Source organism: Maniola hyperantus, chromosome 5 (genome assembly GCF_902806685.2).
Source record: "Maniola hyperantus chromosome 5, iAphHyp1.2, whole genome shotgun sequence".
NCBI lineage: Eukaryota > Metazoa > Arthropoda > Insecta > Lepidoptera > Nymphalidae > Maniola > Maniola hyperantus.
Window position 1 is genome coordinate 15,563,798 of NC_048540.1, and position 23,648 is coordinate 15,587,445.

Sequence of the window (23,648 nt, forward strand, 5' to 3'; positions counted from 1 at the left end):
GCCATAGGAAGAGGGATAATAATTAATGTTCCAATTTAATTTATGCGCATTATTTAGCTACAAGACGCAAGCAACTGATAATAATCAAGTAATCTGGAAGTAAAAAAAACCGACTGTTGTTGGAACTGCATTATATCTAACATTATTTTTGAAAATGTTTTATACGTTTTTTTGTAAAATATAGAATAATAATAATTCATACCTTCCATATACTAATATTATAAATGCAAAAGTGTGTCTGTCTGTCTGTCCGTCTGTCTCTCTGTCTGTCTGCTAGCTTTTCACGGCTCAACCGTTAAACTGATTTTGACGAAATTTGGTAGGTACATAGCTTACATCCCGGGAAAGGACATAGGCTACTTTTTATCCCAGAAAATCAAAGAGCTCCCGCGGGATTTTGAAAAATGTAAATCCACGCGGATGAAGTCGTGGGTATCAGCTAGTTTTTCATATTTTAACATTAAAAAATAGAGTAGGTAATTTGCTGGTAAATCAATATACTTATAATATATTTTATATGATAAAATTCAAAGCCCCGACTGACTGACTGACTGACATATATATGACGGCTAAAGAGTTTCAGAGCCATATTTAAAAAGCGTGACGTCAGCATTGCTGACGTCACTGTGTTCAGTATCTTCATCCATTATGAATGAAACCACAATACTCGTTTGAACTTTACTTTCATTGCAAATCTCGAGAGGTTCGAGCAGCACGACGTCTCAAGCAATAATGCTTCCTGAGACGTCGCCCGCCTGTATTTATACCAAAACATGCGTAATCACTCGCACACAATAACAATTCGTCATCACTTTCAATTGTTCACTATGATTAATGAACTTTACAAACTCTGAGGCTATTTTAGTACTTTGTTAACAAGGTAATATTTAACTTTTGATTGACTACGATTAACTATTAACGCCTTCGCGCCGACACGGCCATACTGACAGGCGGTGCGCGCTCTGCACCAGCCTGACGATTGATATTGATTCTGAAACAATTATTTTTCTTTTGAGATTGGTATCTGTGAGCATCAGATGATGCTTAGTTATGTTTTTAGTAAACCAGCACATCTTTTATGTTTCTGGTCTTTGGGTAATAAGTGAAAGATTTCACTTATTGTGGATATTTGTGGATGTGGATAAACAAGTGGGTAGACTCGTGGATAATCTCGTGGATAAAACTCGTGGATAATCTCGTGGATAGTCTCGTGGATAGTCTCGTGGATAGTCTCGTGGATAGTCTCGTGGATAGTCTCGTGGATAGTCTCGTGGATAGTCTCGTGGATATTCTCGTGGATAGTCTCGTGGATAGTCTCGTGGATAAACTCGTGGATAGAACTCGTGGATCTCGTAGAGGATGGGGAAGGAGTAGTGTCATGCACAGGGTTTTGGATAATAAGTTTTTAGATTATGGTAGCACACCGTTTTTATTCTGTTGCCTGATCTTTGATTCAGTAGGTGGGGCACACATACGTTCCGACATTGTCTGCATCATCTGCATCATTTGCATGTAGAACTGAGGCGGAACCCCAACCAATAGACTGACAGTTTACTTCATTTCGAGGTTCGACGTCAAGGTTGTTTTGCTGCAGCAAATCTAATGATCGACCTGGTGGAATAGCGGTCGATCCCACTTCTGATGACGGCTAAAGAGTTTCAGAGCCATATTTAAAAAGCGTGACGTCAGCATTGCTGACGTCACTGTGTTCAGTATCTTCATCCATTATGAATGAAACCACAATACTCGTTTGAACTTTACTTTCATTGCAAATCTCGAGAGGTTCGAGCAGCACGACGTCTCAAGCAATAATGCTTCCTGAGACGTCGCCCGCCTGTATTTATACCAAAACATGCGTAATCACTCGCACACAATAACAATTCGTCATCACTTTCAATTGTTCACTATGATTAATGAACTTTACAAACTCTGAGGCTATTTTAGTACTTTGTTAACAAGGTAATATTTAACTTTTGATTGACTACGATTAACTATTAACGCCTTCGCGCCGACATATACTAACGCACAGCCTAAACCGCTGGTCCTAGAGACATGAAATTTTGAGGGTGTGTTCTTTGTAAAGAGTAGGTATCCATTAAGAAAGGATTTTTTTTAAATTCTACCCCTAAGTGGGTTAAATGGGGGATGGAAGTTTGTATGAAAGTCCGTCATTTTTCAAGTTACCTTGATGAAAATTGGTATTTCAGCTTTCGGTTAAAAATAAATAAATACGTATTTCACGATTTTTGGAAATTCTACTACCAAGGGGATGAAAGTTTGTATGAAAATCCGTCATTTTTCAAGTTATTTGCATGAAAATTGGTATTTGGGTTTTCGGTAACAAATGAAGAAATATGGATTTCAGGATTTTTGGAAATTGGACAATGGACCCCCATCTCAATTTTTGAAACTCCACCCGAGCGAAGCCGGGGCGGGTCAGCTAGTATTTTATATGAAAAAAAATTTAAAAATATTGATACAAGTAAGTAACTACCTATCAGTATCAGCCAATGGGAAAACTCGGTGGGAATAGTGAGACCATCAATGAATGAGACCCACCCGATCGTCACAATGTAGCTGTCATTTTACCGCAATTGACCAATATTTTTTTTTTGTTTTTTTTTAAACCATGCCATGTTAAACGACTAATATTCCCCTTTCCTCTCCAACTAAGCGTCAAGCTTGTGCTAGGAGTAGGTACGACAATAGTGCAACGGGCGGGGTTTGAACCGTCGCTCGACCTTTCGGTTTTCAGTCCACTCCTTTACCCATTGAGCTATTGAGGCTCTAGTCTTTGACCAATTACAAGTTTTATCGCCACTATCCATTGTTTCAGCAAGGGGTTAAGGCTCCCACCCAGTGCTAGCACACTCATATCGATCGACATTACGAAATGTGTGACGTTTAACTTATCGCCCGTGAGAATTGAGATACGCAAACCTTTATCATAGATTCTTTATTATACCTGCGCGTGCGCCGCGCAACCTCATTCTGTTTTTGAGACCGTCGCGTGCGCCATCTCGAGACCTGCCAATAGGGAGGCGGGTCGCATGCGGTTCCAAATTCAAATTTTCGAACGCGTATTGTTTATAAGTGATTTGACAACTGAATGGACAACTAAAGACGCTTAAAAAAGAAATAACTGTGATAAATATAATAATATATATAAAAAAAAAATTTTTTTTTACTGTGACTGTGTGTGTGGAATTATTTAGAAATGAACGGTGAGTGCTAGATATATCATTTCTTTTTCTACCTTCAATAACATTGTTTTTTTTTATCTTAATTTTTTTTATTTCAATTTAATTGAATTAATTGGATTGGGAACTACCAAATATGAGCTTAGAATAGGAACATACTAGAAGCATACTAGATAGGACGTAGAGCTACTAAAGTATTCGAGAGATGTCAAAAAAAAATTGCACGGGTCCTTGATAGATTCCCCTATCATCCCCATATTTATAGGGAAACAGCATGTGAGGATCTTCGTTATTTTATAAAAGCTGAATGTTTCTCTGCGCGGACCCCTAAGGGGCACTAAGGGACCCCTTAGTAGGTATCGTGGCAGGGGGTTGCCACGATACCTACCAAGTGTCTGGCAATGCATGAGGTGATTTCTAATACTATTCAAAAAAAAATTATATCAGTATACCCTTATTATAAATGTGAAAGCATATTTGTTTGTTGGTTTGTCCTCCAATCACGTCGCAACGGTGCAATGGATTGACGTGATTTTTTGCATGGGTATAGATAAAGACTTGGATAGTGACATAGGCTACTTTTATCCCTGAAAATCAAAGAGTTCCTACGGGATTTTTAAAAACATTATTCCACGCGGACGAAATTGCGGGCATCAGTTAGCATCTACTTTATACTTTAACGAAAGATTTTAGTCACCTTTGTTAGGTACCTGTTATCTGCCAAAGCCACGATAATCGTTCCTACCTGTGCTGGGGAAAATGCGTATAAAAACTTTCAGCTTTTATAAAATAACGACGGTCTGGCCCTCACGGGCTCTTAGTTCATTAGATGCTCAAGATGCCTTGACCTGAACGGCGATACTGAGCATCTATTTTCTTTTTTACTAAGGAAAAATATTATAACAATCGAATGAATTATTGAATAAAACGAATTGTTTAACGAAAGAAAATGTAAGACAAATGTTTTAGAATGTATTCAGGTCAAAAACGTAGTTTTTTTAACTATTGTTGTAATGTTCGCACTTGTATGAGAATGTAAGTATTTTAAAATTTACCAATATAAGTTCTGTAATTTTTTATTGAACTGTTAAATCTCGATAAATTGGGTATTTGACTATATCAAAAAAAAAAAAACTCAGTGATTATTAAATAAAGGATCTTCCGAAATACGTAAAATTCACGTCCTTTGTTAGTTTTAAGTGTAATAGCCACTTTAAATTATCGATTAAACTAAAAAAGTACGTCATTATGACGTGACGTCACATTCCAGTATTTCATAGAATCTCGCATACTAAAGTGCGCGTTTTGACGTTTGAAAAAAAGTCACTGATTTGACTATAATTATTATAGTTGTCAAAAATATCATATTGTAGCCGTCCATACAAAAAGGTTCTTTTCTCATATTTTCCAAATATTTCGGGTACAACTTTCCTATAATAATAATATAGAACCGCACGCTACCTGTTATACGTTGATAGTAATAATATGTTCAAAACCGCAAACGCCAACAACAACTTTACAAAGTTTCAACTCATGGAATATACGATAAATGCGCTGCTATGCATACATCAACGAAAGAACAAACATTACTTATTGTAAATTATGAAAATTTAAAAAAATCTTTTTATAGGTACCTCTTTTTAATGTTAAAAATAATAATTACTATGTACCAAGTTAGGTACTTAAAGTTTCTCATCTCTCGTAAATTATGCACTTGTAAACAACTTTGTAAAAATACCTACAAAAGACCTACCTGTAGGTACCTTACCATACTACGTATGGCCATAATATGACTCTATTACAGAACGATAATGGTGATTGCGACTGTACCCTCCTTTTTAAATCTATTATATTATATTAATATATATATGAATAAATAAATAAAAAACAAAAAAATAAAATAAATATTAAATAATATATTTTTAATCTTTTGAATCATCATCATCATGATCAACCCATCGACCGCTCACTACAGAGCACGGGTCTCCTCTCAGCGTGAGAAGGGCTTCGGCCATAGTCTACCACGCTGCCCATGTGCCGATTGGTAGACTTCACACACCTTTGATTGACACCATTATGGAGAACTCTCAGGCATGCAGGTTTCCTCATGATGTTTTCCTTCACCGTTAAAGCAAGTGATATTAATTAATTAAAACGCACATAACTCCGAAAAGTTAGAGGCGCGTGTTCGGGATCGAACTCCCGATCTCCGATTAGAAGGCGGATGTCCTAGCCACTAGGCTATCACAGCTTATGTGTACAACAGGATAAGTCACAATAGCGATTATGTTATAGTTGCAATGGCGTTCCGTGATAGTGGCATATCACATACTATTTTTCATTACGGAAACTCGTTATAATTTTCCAAGCGGTCGAGCGGATGTAGTTAGTAGCTCTGTTTTCCATGATCCGCCATTTTAATTGTACCTACACAAGATCAGTATGACGCAATCATTTAATGACCCATTGATATATATTTAATTGTTTACTACTTCAACACATTGTTTACTATTTCTTTCTACAAATAACAAAACAATAAAGAATTTTCGCGAAAGTTCCATCATTATTTTTTTAGGCTCTTTACGCACTACATCAAAACACATCCATAAAGGAAAACTTTCTGCCTAACCAGGAAAAAAGTTATTTTCGCCTGTCAGAATTTTGTCGTAAGTGATTTTTGACAGGATGCGGAAGGATTTGGGGAGCCACTGCATTATTAATCCATGAAAACTCCTACCATTATATGATTAATGGAAAGGGGTCACCATCCTCAGGAATGAGGAATATGACGTACATAGAGGTTTTGACAGAAAAAATACAAGATTTAGTATAGTATTAGGTACAAGCCACAGACAGACATTGTATAGATGATATGGATTCCTTATCATCCATATCATCTATACAATGTCTGTCTGTGGCGATCTCAACTCATCGCTATTCTGTCACAATGACAAGGGTTTAGTTAGACCATAGTCCAGCAGATGCGCTAGCCAATAGGGTCTTGGACTGTAGTAATAAAAGTATGTGATTTTTGTAGAATAAATTGTAAAAAAACTATAATTTTATTTATTTTTAACATGAACGACAATTTTTATAATTTTTTTAAAAATAGAGTAATTTCTCAACGCGACGTCATCAATCGCTTTCCGTATAGCGTGATGTTAGTACATTAATTGATTATATATAACAAAAAACACATTTAAAAAAAAATATCTTTTAATAATGAATTCACCATAAACTACCGCTATACAAAACATCACATTACCCTTTTTTTAATGTCTGAATATTGATTAATGCCGATATGAAAGTGGTAAAGATTAAAACCAAATAGAATATAACAAAAATGGCCCATTTTGAGTTCACAAACTGATCAATGAATCACAGCAATTAATTTAAAATTTAAATAAAACTTGCTAAACCAGATTACAAGTAGGCAGGCATTTGGGAAAATACAGGCCATTATCAATCATAGCAGGTTTACTTACGCATTTGTGACGTCAATTTTTATCTTTTTACACGACTGCCTCAAAAAGGAGTGTAATTCTACTTCTATTTCTGTGTATTCTATTCGTCTATTCTATTTCTGTTTTCAGAGTTCATGTATGTATTTTAGGGTTCCGTACCTCAAAAGGAAAAATGGAACCCTTATAGGATCACTTTGTTGTCTGTCTGTCTGTCTGTCTGTCTGTCAAGAAACCTACAGGGTACTTCCCGTTGACCTAGAATCATGAAATTTTGGCAGGTAGGGAGGTCTTGTAGCAGACGTTCGGGAAAAAATCTGAAAACCGTGACTTTGTGGTTACATCACACAAAAAAATTTAATTGTGGTCATGAACTAATAATTATAAGTATTTTCAATTATCAAAGTAAGATAACTATATCAAGTGGAGTATCATATGAAAGGGCTTCACCTGTGGATTCTAAAACAGATTTTTATGAATCATAGTTTTTGATTTATCGTGCAAAATGTCGAAAAAATACGATTGTACTTCGGAACCCGCGGTGCGCGAGCCTGACTCGCACTTGGCCGGTTTTTTAATCCGTTGAAGGTTTTCTACGAAAAAATATTTTAATATCACCCAGTGAAGCAGCAATGTAGAACCAACCAACCTCTGTGGCTATCATTCAGTGTTAGACACTGAGTTAGCGAATCACCTAGCTGGTGGCAAGTGATGATGCAGCCTAAGATGGAGTGCGCTTGCCTAGACGATGCCTATTCACTCTTGACTTGAAGGTACCCATAAAATAATTGGAGGGAAAAACTGATGCTGGAAGGGTGTTCCAAATCTTAGCAGCTCGGATTAGAAATGAGGAGGCAAATCGCTTCGTGCGTATCCGTGGAATTTCGCCTACGTACGGATATCTACTCGTGTGGCGATGCCTTGCGGTACGATAGTAGAAGGGTGATAAGTGATATAATACCTTACTTTTAGAGCCTCAATAGCTCAACCGGTAAAGGAATGGACTGAAAACCGAAAGGTCGACGGTTCAAACCCCGCCCGTTGCACTATTGTCGTACCTACTCCTAGCACAAGCCTGACGCTTAATTGGAGAGGAAAGGGAAATGTTAGTCATTTAACATGGCTAGTATGCTTTTTAAAAAAAATACCTACCTATCTTCCATATCTCTCGCAAGTACCAAGGCACGTGCTATTTTAACCATTTCATAATGTTGATCAATATCTATCACTACATAACATTCAGTAACAGGTGAAATCGTAGTTAGAGATAAGCATAATTGTATTGAAATAAATCTACTAATCTTGTAAATACGAAAGTGTTTGTTTGTCTTGCAATCACGCTGCAACGGAGCAACACATCGACGTGATTTGTTGCATACTTATATATATAGCTAAAGATCTAAAGATTGATAGAAACTACTTTTTATTCCGGAAAAATAAAGGTTTCCCACGGTACGTTGAATCTTAATCTACTTACTAACTTCTTTCGCTTATATTTTAAAGGTTCTATTAAATCTATCTTCTATCACTTATTTAGGTTTTTGAAGACCCCGTGGGAACTCTTTAATTTTCCGGGATAAAAAGTAGCCTATGTCCCTCTCTAGGTCTTCAACTATACCCGTGCAAAAAATGACGTCGATCCGTTGCTCAGTTGCGACGTGGTTGAAGGACAAACCAACAACCAACAAACAAACACACTTTCCCATTTATAATAGGGGTAGTGTTGGAGCAGTAGCGTGCAGGTCATAGAGGCATAAATGCACTGCTTACCCCAGTTGTAAGCTATTTATCATTATGCCCCATAGAGCAGAAACAAAGAGGAGTTGGCCTAAGCAACTGTGCACTGTGATTTTCAACTAGGTCCTGACGTCATCACTGTGGGCGGGGCCTTAGTTAGTATGCTGTCTGCGTTCGTCAGGTTCACATATATTGAGACTCGTATTATCGGTGTGTTTTCGCGTTTTTAAGAACAAAAGGATGAAGTGTTGTGTTTTATCGTGTCAAAGTTATTCAGACAGACGTTCTGATGCTATGAATGGTATCACATTTCATTTGTAAGTAATTTTATACGTAATTATTAAAATAGTTCTAGATTATTGACATCTAGTGTGAAATAGCTGAACTATGTAGTGACATCAATATATCGATGTTAGGTCGCTAAGCGAGTAGTTTTGCTACTAACCCGCAGATGGAAAATTGAGAAGTGGGCGGCGTTCCACAACCCCTCACCCCGCAAAATGTCACTCGATATTTCATAGGGAAATCTTAATACAACATCTCCTCTTTGTTTCTGCTCTATGTTATGCCCATATTTTTCATTATGACCTGCCAGTAAACAGGTTCCTACCTAACTAATGCCTACCCTGGATTCAAACCCTGTGCACGCCACTGTGATGGAGGCGTAGTGGACTTTCAGCAATGAGGAATATGACGCAGGGAATTGAGGAATAAGTACCTATAGGTGTAGACTTGATATCAACCACACGACCACATGACCACACGAGTAGATATAGACTGGACTGTGGTAATAAAATGATGTGATTTTTTGTATAGTGTTAGTTTATGGAGCTAGAATTCATTATTAAAGAGAATAAATTTAAAAAACCGGCCAAGTGCGAGTCAGGCTCGCGCAACGAAGGTTCCGTACTACAGTCGTATTTTTCCAACATTTTGCACGATAATTCAAAAACTATGATGCATAAAAATAAATAAAAATCTGTTTTAGAATGTACAGGTGAAGACCTTTCATATGATACCCCACTTGATATAGTTACGAGTATCTCACTTCGAAAGTTGAAAATACTAATTAGTTCATGACCACAATTTTTTTTTTGTGTGATGTAACACGAGGGATATTATGTTTTAGAATCCACAGGTGAAGCCCTTTCATATTATGATACTCCACTTGATATAGTTATCTTACTTTGATAATTGAAAATACTAACAATTATTAGTTCATGACCACAATTTAATTTTTTTGTGTGATGTAACCACAAATTCACGGTTTTCAGATTTTTCCCCGAATGCCTGCAAAATTTCATGATTCTAGGTCAACGGAAGTACGCTGTAGGTTTTTTGACAGACCGACAGACAGACAGACAGACAACAAAGTGACCCTATAAGGGTTCCGTTTTTCCTTTTGAGGTACGGAACCCTAAAAATCATGATTTTAATTTATTTTAAAATAATTAATTATTAACGTCGATAAACGTTATAACGGCGATAAATGACGTCACAAGGCGACATAAATAATATATCTAGTAATGATAATTTTAATAATTTTAATCCTATTCTTATTGTATCTTTAATATTTACCATTTTATTGTACCTAAAATTGTATTTGCAATACCCTGACAGGGTCTCATGTATTTAGCTTTAAGCACCCACCATCAATAAATGTAAATGTACATGAAAGCAAATAAATAAATCTGAATCTGAATCTGAATCTGAATATTTTCCCGCAGAAATTACTCTATTTTTATGTTAAAAAATTGAAAAAAAATTGTTGTTTACGGATTGTGATGTCATTGATCACCTACCGTACATTGTGACGTTCATGTTAAAAATAAAAAAAATCGTGTTTTTCTAAATTATTCTCTTTAATAATGAATTCTAGCCCCATAACATATCACAATACAAAAAATCACATCATTTTATTACTACAGTCTAAGACCCTATAGGCCACCTATTGTTTGAGCAAAATAAAAGCAACTGGTTAAAATGATTTTTACCTCAGAAGGTGGTTGACCTTCCTGGTCATGGGCCGGTTCTAACAAACGAGTAATCATTTAAACAGATTTGCGTGGATAGCGCTGATATACTTGTAAAGAGGCAATCGGAACCAAGTCGCGCGCCGCCGCCGTCAAAACCTGCATTCCTAGCGCAATCAGCGCGACAATGGCGCGACATTTCATATACGGGGGAATCCTATATTGTAGCTATGGTCGTAGGTAAGGGGAGGTTTTTAGGATGCCGTACCTCAAACCAACCAAGCGCTTACGAGCACGAAGAAACCAATATTGTGTTTTTTCTGTTTGTGTGGAAAAAAAAAAAAAAAAAAAAAAGGAAAAACGGAACCCTTATAAGAACACTTTGTTGTCTGTCTGTCTATCAAAAAGCCTACAGGATACTTCCAGTTGACCTAGAATCATGAAATTTGGCAGGTAGATCTTATAGCAGACACTAGGAGAAAAATCTGAAAACCGTGAATTCGTGGTTACATCGCACAAAAAAATTAAATTGTGGTCATGAACTGATAATAATTATTAGTATTTTTAATATTCGAAGTAAGATAACTATATCAAGTGGGGTATTATATGAAAGGGCTTCACTTGTGCATTCTAAAACAGATTTTTTGCAATAACATTGTGTTCGTTTCTATTTAAAACCAAAAACTGGTTGAACTATGTTACCGTGTTATAATTTTATTATCTGTAAAATAAGAGACTCTACAAAACAGCTATTTAGGCCTGTTATTTTGAGTTGTAACAGACTAATGGTGCCCGTGACTTCATCCAAGTTATTTAGTTTTTTATAAAACCGCGTAGGAACGTTTTGATTATCCGAGATAAAATGTAGCTCTCTGTATAGCTGAATTGGTCTAAACAGATAGGCAGACAGGTAGATAGAGAGATAGTCACACTTTCACATTTATAATACCACTAGCTTATGCTCGCGACGTCGTCCACGTGGACTACACAAATTTCAACCCCCTATTTCACCCTCTTAAGGGTTGAATTTTCAAAAATCCTTTCCTAGCGGATGCCTTCATCATAATAGCTATCTGCATGCCTTTCAGCCCGATCCGTCCAGTAGTTTGAGCTGTGCGTTGATAGATCAGTCAGTCAGTCAGTCACCTTTTCCTTTTATATATTTAGACTAGCTGACCCGCCCCGGCTTCGCTCGGGTGGAATTTAGAAAATCGAGGTGGGGGTTGAATTTTCGAAAATCCTGAAATACATAGGTATTTCTTCATTTGTTGCCGAATTACTCATAGATCTAAACTCCCCTCCCGCACGCGCACCCCCGCCTTGGTGACGCCCACTTCGCAACGGGCCGTGCAGCAGAAATCGTAATATTTTAATTTCGCCATAACTTCAAAACCAAACGTCCAATTTTAATCATTCAAAGACCAAATATTATCTCCATAAACTGTTCTTAGTGATGAAATCATTTATTTTGATAAGGATTAATAGCATGAGTAAAATAAACGCGTTTAAATGTAGTCCAAAAAAATTCAAGATTTTTAAATAAAAAAATGGTTGCTGTGCCTCACTCGACATAGATGGGTATAGTGTGTCGCGGACTTTTTTGTAGATATTTATAAGATCTACAATTAATTAGAACATTTTATGGTTCTATCTTTTATAGTTTAGGCAGCGTACGCAAAATAAGTAACTTTTCTGGTTGATTTTTTACACCTTGTGTCCGAAAAACCCAAATATCTTACGGAACCCTATTTTTTTTAAAAATAAAATATAGCCTATGTTACTCGTGGATAATGTAGCTTTCGAATGGTGAAAGAATTTTTAAAATCGGTCCAGTAGTTTTTGAGCCTATTCAGTACAATCAAACAAACAAACAAACAAACAAACAAACAAACAAACAAACAAAGTTTTCCTCTTTATAATATTAGTGTAGATTAGATATTGTATGGATATCACAAAATATGGATTCTGCGTTTGCGACGCTTTGTCGACACAAAATCCGCGAGAGACACGTGTCACACTGATTGTGCTTGAGCTGCTGGAGGGACACATCATTATAAAACTAGTCCACTAAACTTCACGTCTAAGGTCAGCATTAATAGCTATGCAGACACCTTTGTTTTACCATTCTCAGTAACTCCAGTTTCGACATAATATCACATAAAAGTTTAGACATTATGACAATTACTTAGTTTTTTAGCGTGTCCAATGCGATCATAAAACTCACTGTGCTAACATTAGAGCCTCTATAGCTCAACGGGTAATGGAGTGGACTGAAAAAGGTCGACGGTTCAAACCCCGCCCGTTGCACTATTGTTGTACCTACTCCTAGCACAAGCTTGACGCTTAGTTGGAGACGAAAGGAAAATATTAGTCATTTCATGGCTAATAGTCTTTTTTTTTTAAAAAATTACTCAGTGTCATAGCCCACTAGCGCTGCACGTCGCGTGCTGTAGGCCAACGCACGGTTTTTACCAAACTGCGGCGAAACCCCCAGAAGAGTTATGCGTTTGACCTGTAGTTATGTACATATATCTGTTCCTACCTATGTCCACTCGTAAAACTCAACGGCTCAACTGATTTTAACAAACAATACGTCATTAGATTCTTCTTGATGGCACATGTTTAAAAAAAATTGCGGTTTTAATGAACTTTAATGTGCGGGCTGAAAAAGGTGCAACAACGAGGCGTGACAGGACGCGGACGTGGCAAAAAAACAATCATTCTCAAAATGGAAGTCGAAACTTAAAAAGACCAGAGCACTAGTTCGCCATCGCAAAAAAGCGAAACTGGGTACATCCTACCTACTACGTGGTCCACTGCAAAACACAATCGCACCTGCGATTCGTCCATAATGTGCGATGACCATTACAACGCTTTTCTGCAGTCAACCGCGCAGATCAAACCGGTTGACTGCAAAACTCCATCACATGTGCGGTTCCTCCGTAGTGTGCGATCACCATAACAACGCTTTTCTGCAGTCAACCGCGCAGATCAAACCGGTTGACTGCAAAACTCCATCACATGTGCGGTTCCTCCGTAGTGTGCGATCACCATAACAACGCTTTTCTGCAGTCAACCGCGCAGATCAAACCGGTTGACTGCAAAACTCCGTCACATGTGCGGTTCCTCCGTAGTGTGCGATCACCATAACAACGCTTTTCTGCAGTCAACCGCGCAGATCAAACCGGTTGACTGCAAAACTCCGTCACATGTGCGGTTCCTCCGTAGTGTGCGATCACCATAACAACGCTTTTCTGCGTCAATAAGGCATATATGAAATAAATTATGTGTTCCCAAGACCGCCGGCTATTATAATTACCATACCTTACACGAGTTCGATACACGTTATAGCGACCTTGCCTATTTCGAAACGGCTCGTTGTGAAAGCTTGAGATTAAAGGTATAATATACTTACTAGATCCTTTTTAGGGTTCCGTACCTCAAAAGGAAAAACGGAACCCTAATAGGATCACTTTGTTGTCTGTCTGTCTGTCTGTCGGTCTGTCAAGAAACCTACAGGGTACTTCCCGTTGACTCATGAAATTTGGCAGGTAGGCAGGTCTTATAGCAGACACTAGCTGATGCTCGCGACTTCGTCAGCGTGGACTACAAAAATTTCAAGCCCCTATTTCACTCTGTTAGGGGTTGAATTATCAAAAATCCTTTCTTAGCGGATGCCTACGTCATAATAGCTATCTGCATGCCAAATTTCAGCCCGATCCGTCCAGTAGCTTGAGCTGTTCGTTGATAGATCAGTCAGTCCCTTCCTTTCCCTTCCTCCTCCTTCAGAACCTTTTCCTTTTATATATTTAGATTAGGGGAAAAATCTGAATACCGTGAAATTGTGGTTACATCGCACAAAAAATTCAATTCTGGTCATGAACTGATAATTAGTATTTTCAATATTTGAAGTAAGATAACTATATCAAATGAAAGGGCTTCACTTGTACTATATCAAGTGGGGTATCATATTATTATAAAAGGGCTTCACCTGTGAATTCTAAAACAGATTTTTATTTATTTTTATTTATAGATATCGTGCAAAATGCCGAAAAAATACTATTGTAGTACGGAACCCTCGTTGCGCGAGCCTGACTCGTACTTGGCCGGTATTTTAAAGGATACAATTAGCCCTTGACTGCAATCTTACCTGGTGGTAAGTGATGATGCAGTCTAAGATAGAAGCGGGCTAGCCTGGTAGGGGTAATGCAGTTTTTATTAAACCCCATGCCTTTTGGTTTCTACACGGCATCATCGTACTGGAACTCAAAATCGCTTGGCAGCACGGTTTTGCCGGTAGGGTAAGGTAACTATAGCCACGGCCGAATCCCCCACCAGACCAGACCAGAGATTTAGAAATTATAAAATTCCAAACCCCTGCCGGGAATCCAATCCGGGAACTCCCACTAATGGGACTTCAACTTTTAATCTTGTTATTGGATAACTTCACAGTCATTAGCCACGGCCGAAGGCTCCCAGACTAGACAAGAGAAAATTTAGAAATCATCGCAACCCAAAACACACGCGTGTGTGTTTGGGGAAAATCTGTGTGGTGGTGGTGCGTTGCTCGCTTGGTGGCTGGTTTTAGGGTTCCGTACCTCAAAAGGAAAACGAAACCCTTATAGGATCACTTTGTTGTCTGTATATCTGTCTGTCGGTCTGTCTTTCTGTTTGCCTGTCAAGAAACCTAAAGGGTAGGTACTTCCCGTTGACCTAGAATCATGAAATTTGGCAGGTAGGTAGGTCTTATAGCTGACCATGTGAGACCAATAATTAATCTATGTAGCAGACATTAGGGGAAAAATCTGAATACTGTGAATTTGTAATCAAATCACAAAAAAAAAATTAAATGTGTTTTGAACAAATAATTAGTATTTTCAATTAGTATAAAGTAAGTTTACTTTACGTTTTTGATTTTTTGACGATAAAATACGTCTGTAGTACGGAACCCTCGGTGTGCGAGCCTGACTCGCACTTGGCTGGTTTTTCCTGCATATTAATATTATCAGTGGGAATTCAGCGGGAGCTGTCTATTTCAGTGGATTAGGTATAGAAATTTAGTAAACTTACTTAGAATTTTCTATAATTTTGAAACAAAATTATATTCACACAAGCAAAACTGCAAGCTTAAATTAGCCAGTGAATTATGAAATCTTAATTATGTTTGCATATAAAAATATTTTATCGCTGATTTATAGGCGATAAATCATACCTCATACCTACATTATAATATTATCTATAGTAATATATATTATAATATTATAAAGAGGTAAAGTTTGTAAGTTTGTTTGTAGGAAGTAATCTCTGGGACTACTGAATTGATTTTGAAAATTCTTTCACCAGTAGAAAGCTACATTATAATTTTGTGCTATATTTTTTCCAAAAAAATTAGAGATCCCTGCAAAGCCGGAGTGGGTCGCTAGTCTTCTTCTATTCTATATCCAAAAGTATAAAAGGAAAAGCTGACTGACTGACTGACTGACTGACCTATCAACGCAAAACTCAACTACTGGACGGACTGGGCTGAAATTTAGCATGCAGATAGCTACTATGGCGTAGACAACGGCTGCATTTTAAAATTAAGTAGGTAGAGGTTATTAATTTGTGAAGCCCACGTGGACGAAGTCACGGGCATAAGCTAGTAATATACATATATAATTTCAACACCACTGTCACAGAGCTGGTCGTATAGTAAATTCAAATTAGATGAACGACAGTTTCAAGGGCGCCGGACACATTGACATACCGAATGTTTTGATAGATATTCGATATTAATGTCAATGTCATAGTTTCGAAAACTCTTTCGACCACGCCTACGAATTCGATCGATTCGTTCAATCGATCGATTTCTACCAACGCATACTGAGTCTTGGAACGATGGAAGATGGAAGTTGGAGGATGGTGGATCTTGGAATGTTGGAAGACCCCCCACTAGGTGGACGGACGACATCAGACGAGTCGCAGGGAGCCGCTGGATCCAGGCGGCGCAAGACCGTGGCGTGTGGGAGTTCCTACAAGAGACCTATGTCCAGCAGTGGATGTCTATCGGTTGATGGTGATGATAATGATGTGTTGGACAAACTCCTAAAAGGCCGGCAACGCATCGGCGGTTCCTCTGGTGCTGCAAATGTTCATGAGCGGCGGTAATCACTTAAGGTGACGCAGTACGCTCGACCGAACCTATTTGCTTTTCACTTGACATTGTATGAGAAAGGTGAGAGGCACGATGATTTTCACCGAAATCAAGGGTTTAGGAAAAGTATTTTTGAGAAAAAACTACTGAATTTATGTTTGCAAAGAAAAGTTATTTCAACTAATGAATAAATAAACTATGTCTAATTATAATTTTTTTTAGAATTTTCATATCCCTAATCTTATTTATTCACGCCCAAAGTTGTCATAAATTTAGTGTAAAAAAAGGAATCTTTTGAGGTTCGTAACTTTTAAATCAATATTTTTTTCAATGTTTTATATATCAATGAACCTAGATAAAGACGAGATAAATCGATATAATTCTTAGTTTTGTGCGTACAATATCGAATATTGTATGAAGAAAGCACTGAAGTGAGTCCCCTTAACATCGTAACCCGCCTGCTCGCTAAGTCCATTTAAAAAAAAACTCTCTACCTAACTGTGGTCTGTGAAGGAAGGTAGAGATAGTACGGAGGTGTGGTACACGGGCATTCCTACCGTAGAACGCGTCGCTTCTACGCTCGCTACGCCATTTACTTGCAGCACGCTCGGCGCTTCACACTGCTAAAAGAAAATTACCACTTCTTCTAGAAACATCAGTTTTATATTGTGCCTGCTACGAAGGAATGTAGAGGCAGCAGTTGGATCAGAGGATTATTAATTGCGATACATGGATATTGCCCCCGTAGAGCGAACGCTTCTTGCCCGCTACGACGGCGTTTCATAGTGTAAAAATTCTTCTTAGATAGGTAGATACTTTTTTCAGACCGTAGTGTGAAATTTACACTGGTAAAAATAAGAGATTATTTATTATGCAGTCTAAATATACAGGGTTACAGGAAAATAGGACACGATCCCGTTAAGGGGTTATAGGACAGGACATTAGCTATCATACGACCCCTAAAGTGCTTATGCATAAGTGTATCTCGTCCTCGTAAGTGTAAAGCGATACACTTTTGCATAAGCACTTTAGGGGTCTTATGATAGCTAATGTCGTGTACTATAACCTCTTTTAACGGGATCGTGTCCTATTTTCCTGTAACCCTGTACTATAAAAGGCAAAGCTGACTGACTGACTGATCTATTAACGCACAGCTCAAACTATTGATGGATCGGGCTGAAATTTGGCATGCAGATAGCTATTATGACGTAGGCATCCGCTAAGAAAGGATTTTTGAAAATTCAACCGTTCAACCCCTAAGGGGGTGAAATAGAGGTTTGAAATGTGAGTAGTCCACGCGGACGAAGTCGCGAGGATAAGCTAGTGTAAAATATATTGTACCTACTTACAACGTTTGGTCTTCGGTGGAGCAAAGGTGAAATAATGATGATAAACATTTATTGTTTTTTTTAATTTTCATGACACCCACTTAGAATTTTTTATGATTTGTTTTATAGCGGCAATATAAATAGATAAGTACCTACTTTGTACCTATTACAGTCTATGAGCTACAGACAGATGGACAGACGGGCGGACAGGGGAGGCTTAGAATTAGGGTAACGTTAGCACCTTTCCACCCGGGGATGGCAGGGGAGGTGTGGGTGTACGAAATCTTAAAAATTACTTATCTACTAATTATTTAGAAGAAATGAAATCATACGAACAATTATAATAAAAAGTATAAACAAGAAAAAATTAAAAATTAAATGATAAGTAGGTACTAATATTTTTATAGTGTTTTACCTACGCTTCAAGGAAATTTCTAAATAATTTTAAATACATTGTGGACCGGCAGGATTCGAACCCGATCCCAGGAGGACGCGGGCTCGAATCCTGCCGGTCCGCAATTTTTGATATGACTGTATTTAAAATCTCTGTACCTATATAAAAATGAATCGCTAAATGTGTTGCTGATCGCAAATCTCGAGAACAGCAGAACCGATTTCGCTAATTCTTTTTTTTATAATATTCCTTGAAGTACGAGGATGGTTCCTACGGAGAGAAAAATTAAAAAAATTGAATCTAGCCAGGGCAGCTAGTAATATTAATAATATAGAGGTCCATAAAACGGCGAGAAAATTGACAGACCGACAGACAGACAACAAAGTGATCCTGTAAGGGTTCCGTTTTTCCTTTTGAGATACGGAACCCTAAAAAGCCATTAAGGACTCTTAACAGTACTGTTCAAGGACGCCAGTACGGAATTAAGTACTAAAAGGTGTCGACTGCGACTCGTTCACCCTGCGCCCCGTGAAAGTTTCTGTAATCAACACTGACCTATGTCAAAAGTCGATTGCGTTCAATAATTTCCTGATATAAGGTAAAGTATGAAAGAGGAAATAAATGTAGTGTTGTTAATACATCCTGTACCAAATATTTTTGTGGTATAACCACAGAATACTTTATACATTTATACCCACAGAATACTTTATACCTAGGTACCTGACAAACGCGCTGTGCTCTGTAGTGAGCCGGGGCTGCGTTGCTCAAAAAGTCTAGGGTTAATACAAATGGTTGAAATAGATAGTACTGCTTAAGGGCGTTTCTGCACTTATCAGTATTATCACATATATAATGGCTGTCATAAAAATACGTACTCATTCGATTCGTATTTTTATGGAATCCGTGATTTCACGGATGAATAAAAAGTATGGCTTGGCCGTTTAATGTTCGTGGTATTTTTATCACATATAACATTTAAGCCCATAAGAATAGTTTGTGCGACAATCAAGAAATGGCCCCACTATACATTTTCGAGATTTCAATATTAAACGGCCAAGCCTACTTTTTTTACCAAGATATAGGAATTGTAGGATCAAGGCTTATAAGTAGAGTTATTTGTTATTTGATATTATAAATGTGAGACAGTCAAGAGCACTTAAGAGCTATATGTATACTTTGGACTTGGGACAAGCCCCATGGGCAGCACAAATCGAAGCTCAGTTAGGGGCTTAGCTCTACTAGAGATCTCATAACTTTTTATTATTGAAAGCATTATGAACTTGTGAGTCTTGGCAACCAAATTTACATGAAATGTTTTTGGTGAGATTAAGTTTTCTTGGCGCAAAAATCGCAAATGTTTTGTTCACTTGTCATCGATATATTAGAGCCTCAATAGCTCAACCGGTATAGGAGTGGACTGAAAACCGAAAGGTCGACGGTTCAAACCCCGCCCGTTGGACTATAATTGTCGTACCTACTCCTAGCACAAGCCTGACGCTTAATTGGAGAGGAAAGGGGAATATAATTAGTCATTTAACATGGCTAATATTCTTAAATATATATATATATATATATATATATATATATATATATATATATATATATATATATTTTAAGAATATTACTAACTATACATACTAACTATAACATACACTGATATGTATATATATATATATATATATATATATATACATATCAGTGTATGTTATAGTTACATACACTGATATGTATATATATATATATATATATATATATATACATATCAGTGTATGTTATAGTTAGTATGTCATGACGTGGTAAATGTAGAGTAAATTGTAACTGTTCCTTATCTATATCTATATCTATAATATTATATAAAGAGGTAATGTCGTTAAGTTTGTTTGTAGGGGGTAATCTTTGGAACTACTGAACCGATTTTAAAAATTCTTTCACCAGTAGAAAGCTACATTATTCCTGAGTGACAAAGGCTATATTACATACACGCGGGCGAAGCCGCGGGGATCAGCTAGTATTAAATAAATAAATAAATAAACCTGTTGGTTCAACATAATATACTTGGAGTCCTAAAGCACATTTCTTCTGTACGTAAAGACATAAATAAGTACCTACTGCTAATAATGGGAGGTGCTAAAGTACGATCGATGGTTAAATATTTTTCCCTCTGTGTCACGCTCAAGTGTGTACTGTTTACATTAACATTCTAATTATGTGTTCGCATGTTTACATATCAGCTGTTTGACTTCGTTTCTGATTTACATAAGTAGGTACCTAAGCAATGATCATTCGCGTAATACGGTTAGTAATAACAACTTCCTCTGAAAATAGCTTTGTGCCAATATCTGATATAGTTTGGTTTGAAGGTATGGCAAAACCAGAGTTTCTAAATATATTATACTAGCTTATGCTCGCGACTTCGTCAGCGTGGACTACACAAATTTCAAACCTCTATTTCACCCCCTTAGGGGTTGAATTTTCAAAAATCCTTTCTTAGCGGGTGCCTTCGTCATAATAGCTATCAGCATGCCAAATTTCAGCCCGAGCTGACCAGTAGTTTGAGCTGTGCGTTAATAGATCAGTCAGTCAGTCATTCAGTCAGTCACCTTTTCCTTTTATATATTTAGATACTAGCTGATGTCTGCGTGGAATCGGGTTTTTTTAAAATCCCGTGGGAACTCTTTGATTTTCCGGGATAAAAATAGCCTATGTCAGTTTACAGGTCTTTATCTATACCACTGCAAAAAATCACTTCAATCCGATGCACCGTTGCGACGTGATTGAAGGACAGACCAGCAAACCATAAAAGCAACAAACAAACACACTTTCGCATTTATAATAAGGGTACTGATAAAAGGAAAAGGTGACTGATTGACTAACTGATCAAACTACTGGACAGATCGGGCTGTTTAGTTTAGATAAGTAGATATTAATAATTAATATCACGTAGACATCCGCTAAGAAAGGATTTTTGAAAAATCAACCCCTAAGGGTGTACAACAGCGGTTCGAAATTTTTGTAGTCCACGTGGATGAAGTCACGAACATAAGCTAGTTTTTATATGAATAGAGACAGGTAGACGGGCTTTGCCTCGTCATGATGTTAAGAAATGACTATTTTACACGTAATTGCGATGATTGATTTATTCATTCATTCATAATTCATGCAGCGTCGTCTTTTTTAAACACCATTAAGTAGGTATGTTTTTATTTATTTTGATTTGCGTTCATTTGTTTACCGCAAAAGATTTGAGCCTCAATAGCTCAACGGGTAAAGGAGTGGACTGAAAACCGAAAGGTCGACGGTTCAAACCCCGCCCGATTTAACATGGCTAAAGATTCAAATGCAAATTAACGTTGCGCGTGATCAATTATGTTGGAATTAATAGAAGTAGGTGCTCTAACGAAAGCACCTACCTAGATTTAGTGGAGGGGGTGAGGACTGAGGAGGATTACCCGTTGGTAATCCTCCTCAGTCCTCACCCCCTCCACTAAATCTAGATACTCCAATAACTTTTGTATAGACTACGCACTAGACGGGTTATTCCGAACAAAATTTTTTGTTGGCTGTATTGTAACTCGTTTTTGCTTACAACTTGATATCCAGTGTCATAGGTACTTATTTTGTCAGTTCCCACAGAACACGATTTTTGTTAGAAAATATAATAAGTCCTATCTTAGGCCACATCATCACTTTCCATCAGGTATGCTATGTTCAAGCGTTTGCGTATAATGAATTAAAAAAAATAAAAAAAGTTGCCCTGCTATAATGTAATTAGTTAAATGAGGTGGACAGTGTACCAAACGATTCGCATGGAACCAGGAACTTATATATTCAGTTTCAAGATTAGTTTTTAAAATTAGTAAGTAGGTACAAATCTTTAAGCCCCCGTAACTTCAAAACTAGGAATTTTTACATAAACAATTGTGGCCAATTCTGTTATACACAATCTCTAAACTAAACTGAAATGGCACGTCTAAATCTATTGCCATCCCTTTCTTAATTTTGCTTGCGGAAAAGGATAGCACTAGATTTAGACCTATTAATTAAGTTTAGTTTAGAGATTGTGTACAAGAGAATCGGTTTAGTTTCTATAAAGTTTCTGCATATAAGTTTTTACAAAGTTTCTACAAAGTGACATCGAGTTTGTTTGAAATGCGCTACGAATAAACTCCTCGTAATGGCTTATTGCTATTTGCTAACGCTTGACTTGCGCACGCGCAGATCAAACAGCGAAGAGCGAAGGCTTGTGTCGCAATCACAGCTGTTCAACTTACATAAGAGTGACAAAGTCACCAAAGTCACTGTCATTGCCGTGATGTGATGTAAACAGACATGAAGCGTTTGAACTTTGCCGTATGTTACACTTCTATATCTGTATCTACCTCATCATCATCGTCATCATCATCAACCAATAGACGTCCACTGCTGGACATAGGTCTCTTGTAGGGACTTCCATACGCCACGGTCTTGCGCCGCCTGGATCCAGCGGCTCCCTGCGACTCGTCTGATGTCATCCGTCCACCTAGTGGGGGGTCTTCCAACGCTGCGTCTTCCGGTGCGAGGTCGCCATTCCAGCACCTTGGGACCCCAACGTCTATCGGTTGTACGCACTAATATGTGCCCTGCCCACCTACATTTAGATATTGTAAAATTTTGTTTTAAAAAGAATCGGTCAAGTGCGAGTCGGACTCGCACAGGAAGAGTTCCGTATCATCCATACTAATATTATAAATGCAAAGTGTGTCTGTCTGTCTGTCTGCTAGCTTTTCACGGCCCAACAGTTTAACCGATTTTGATGAAAGATACAGAGTTAGCTTACATCCCAGGGAAGGATATAGGCTATCCCGAAAAATTAAAGAGTTTTCAAAAAAATTCACGTGGACGAAGTCGCGGGCATCATTTAGTCAGAAATAACACTTTTTTTTTTTTTTTTTTTTCGTGGCGGCAATATTGAAACTTTTTGCATTTGTTGTTATCATGATCAACCCATCGCCGGCTCACTACAGAGCACGGGGCTCCTCTCAGAGTGGGAACGGTTTTGGTCATTGTCTACCTCGCTGGCCATGTGCGGATTGGCAGACGTCACGCACTTTTGAGCACAAATGGAGATAACTCGACACCTCTCAGGCATGCAGGTTTCCTCACAACGTCTTCCTTCACCGTTAAACCAAGTGCAATTTAATTACTTAAAACGCACATAACTCCGAAAATTTAGAAGTGCGTGCGCGGGATCGAACCCCCGACCTCCGATTAGGAGGCGGACGTTCTAACCTTACCTTCAAGTCAATAGGCATCTTCTAGGCAAGCGCGCTCCACCTTAGGCTGCATCATCACTTGCCAGTTGCCACCAGGTCTGATTGGAGCCAAGCGCTATTCAATAAATTAAAAAACCGGCCAAGTGCGAGTCAGACTCGCGCAATGAGGG

The 23,648-nt window shown here is 37.8% G+C and overlaps 1 protein-coding gene across 1 annotated transcript in view; it reads left to right on the forward strand.

Moving 5' to 3' along the window:
* Window positions 1-2,999: 2,999 nt before the first annotated feature.
* The window catches only part of LOC117982362 (very long chain fatty acid elongase AAEL008004), a 62,629-nt gene continuing 41,980 nt past the window's right edge, over window positions 3,000-23,648 (forward strand). The window contains exon 1 of the mRNA XM_069498804.1: window positions 3,000-3,224. Within this exon, the coding sequence (XP_069354905.1) occupies window positions 3,218-3,224 (7 nt within the window). The 5' untranslated portion in view covers window positions 3,000-3,217. The remainder of the gene's footprint in view (window positions 3,225-23,648) is intronic.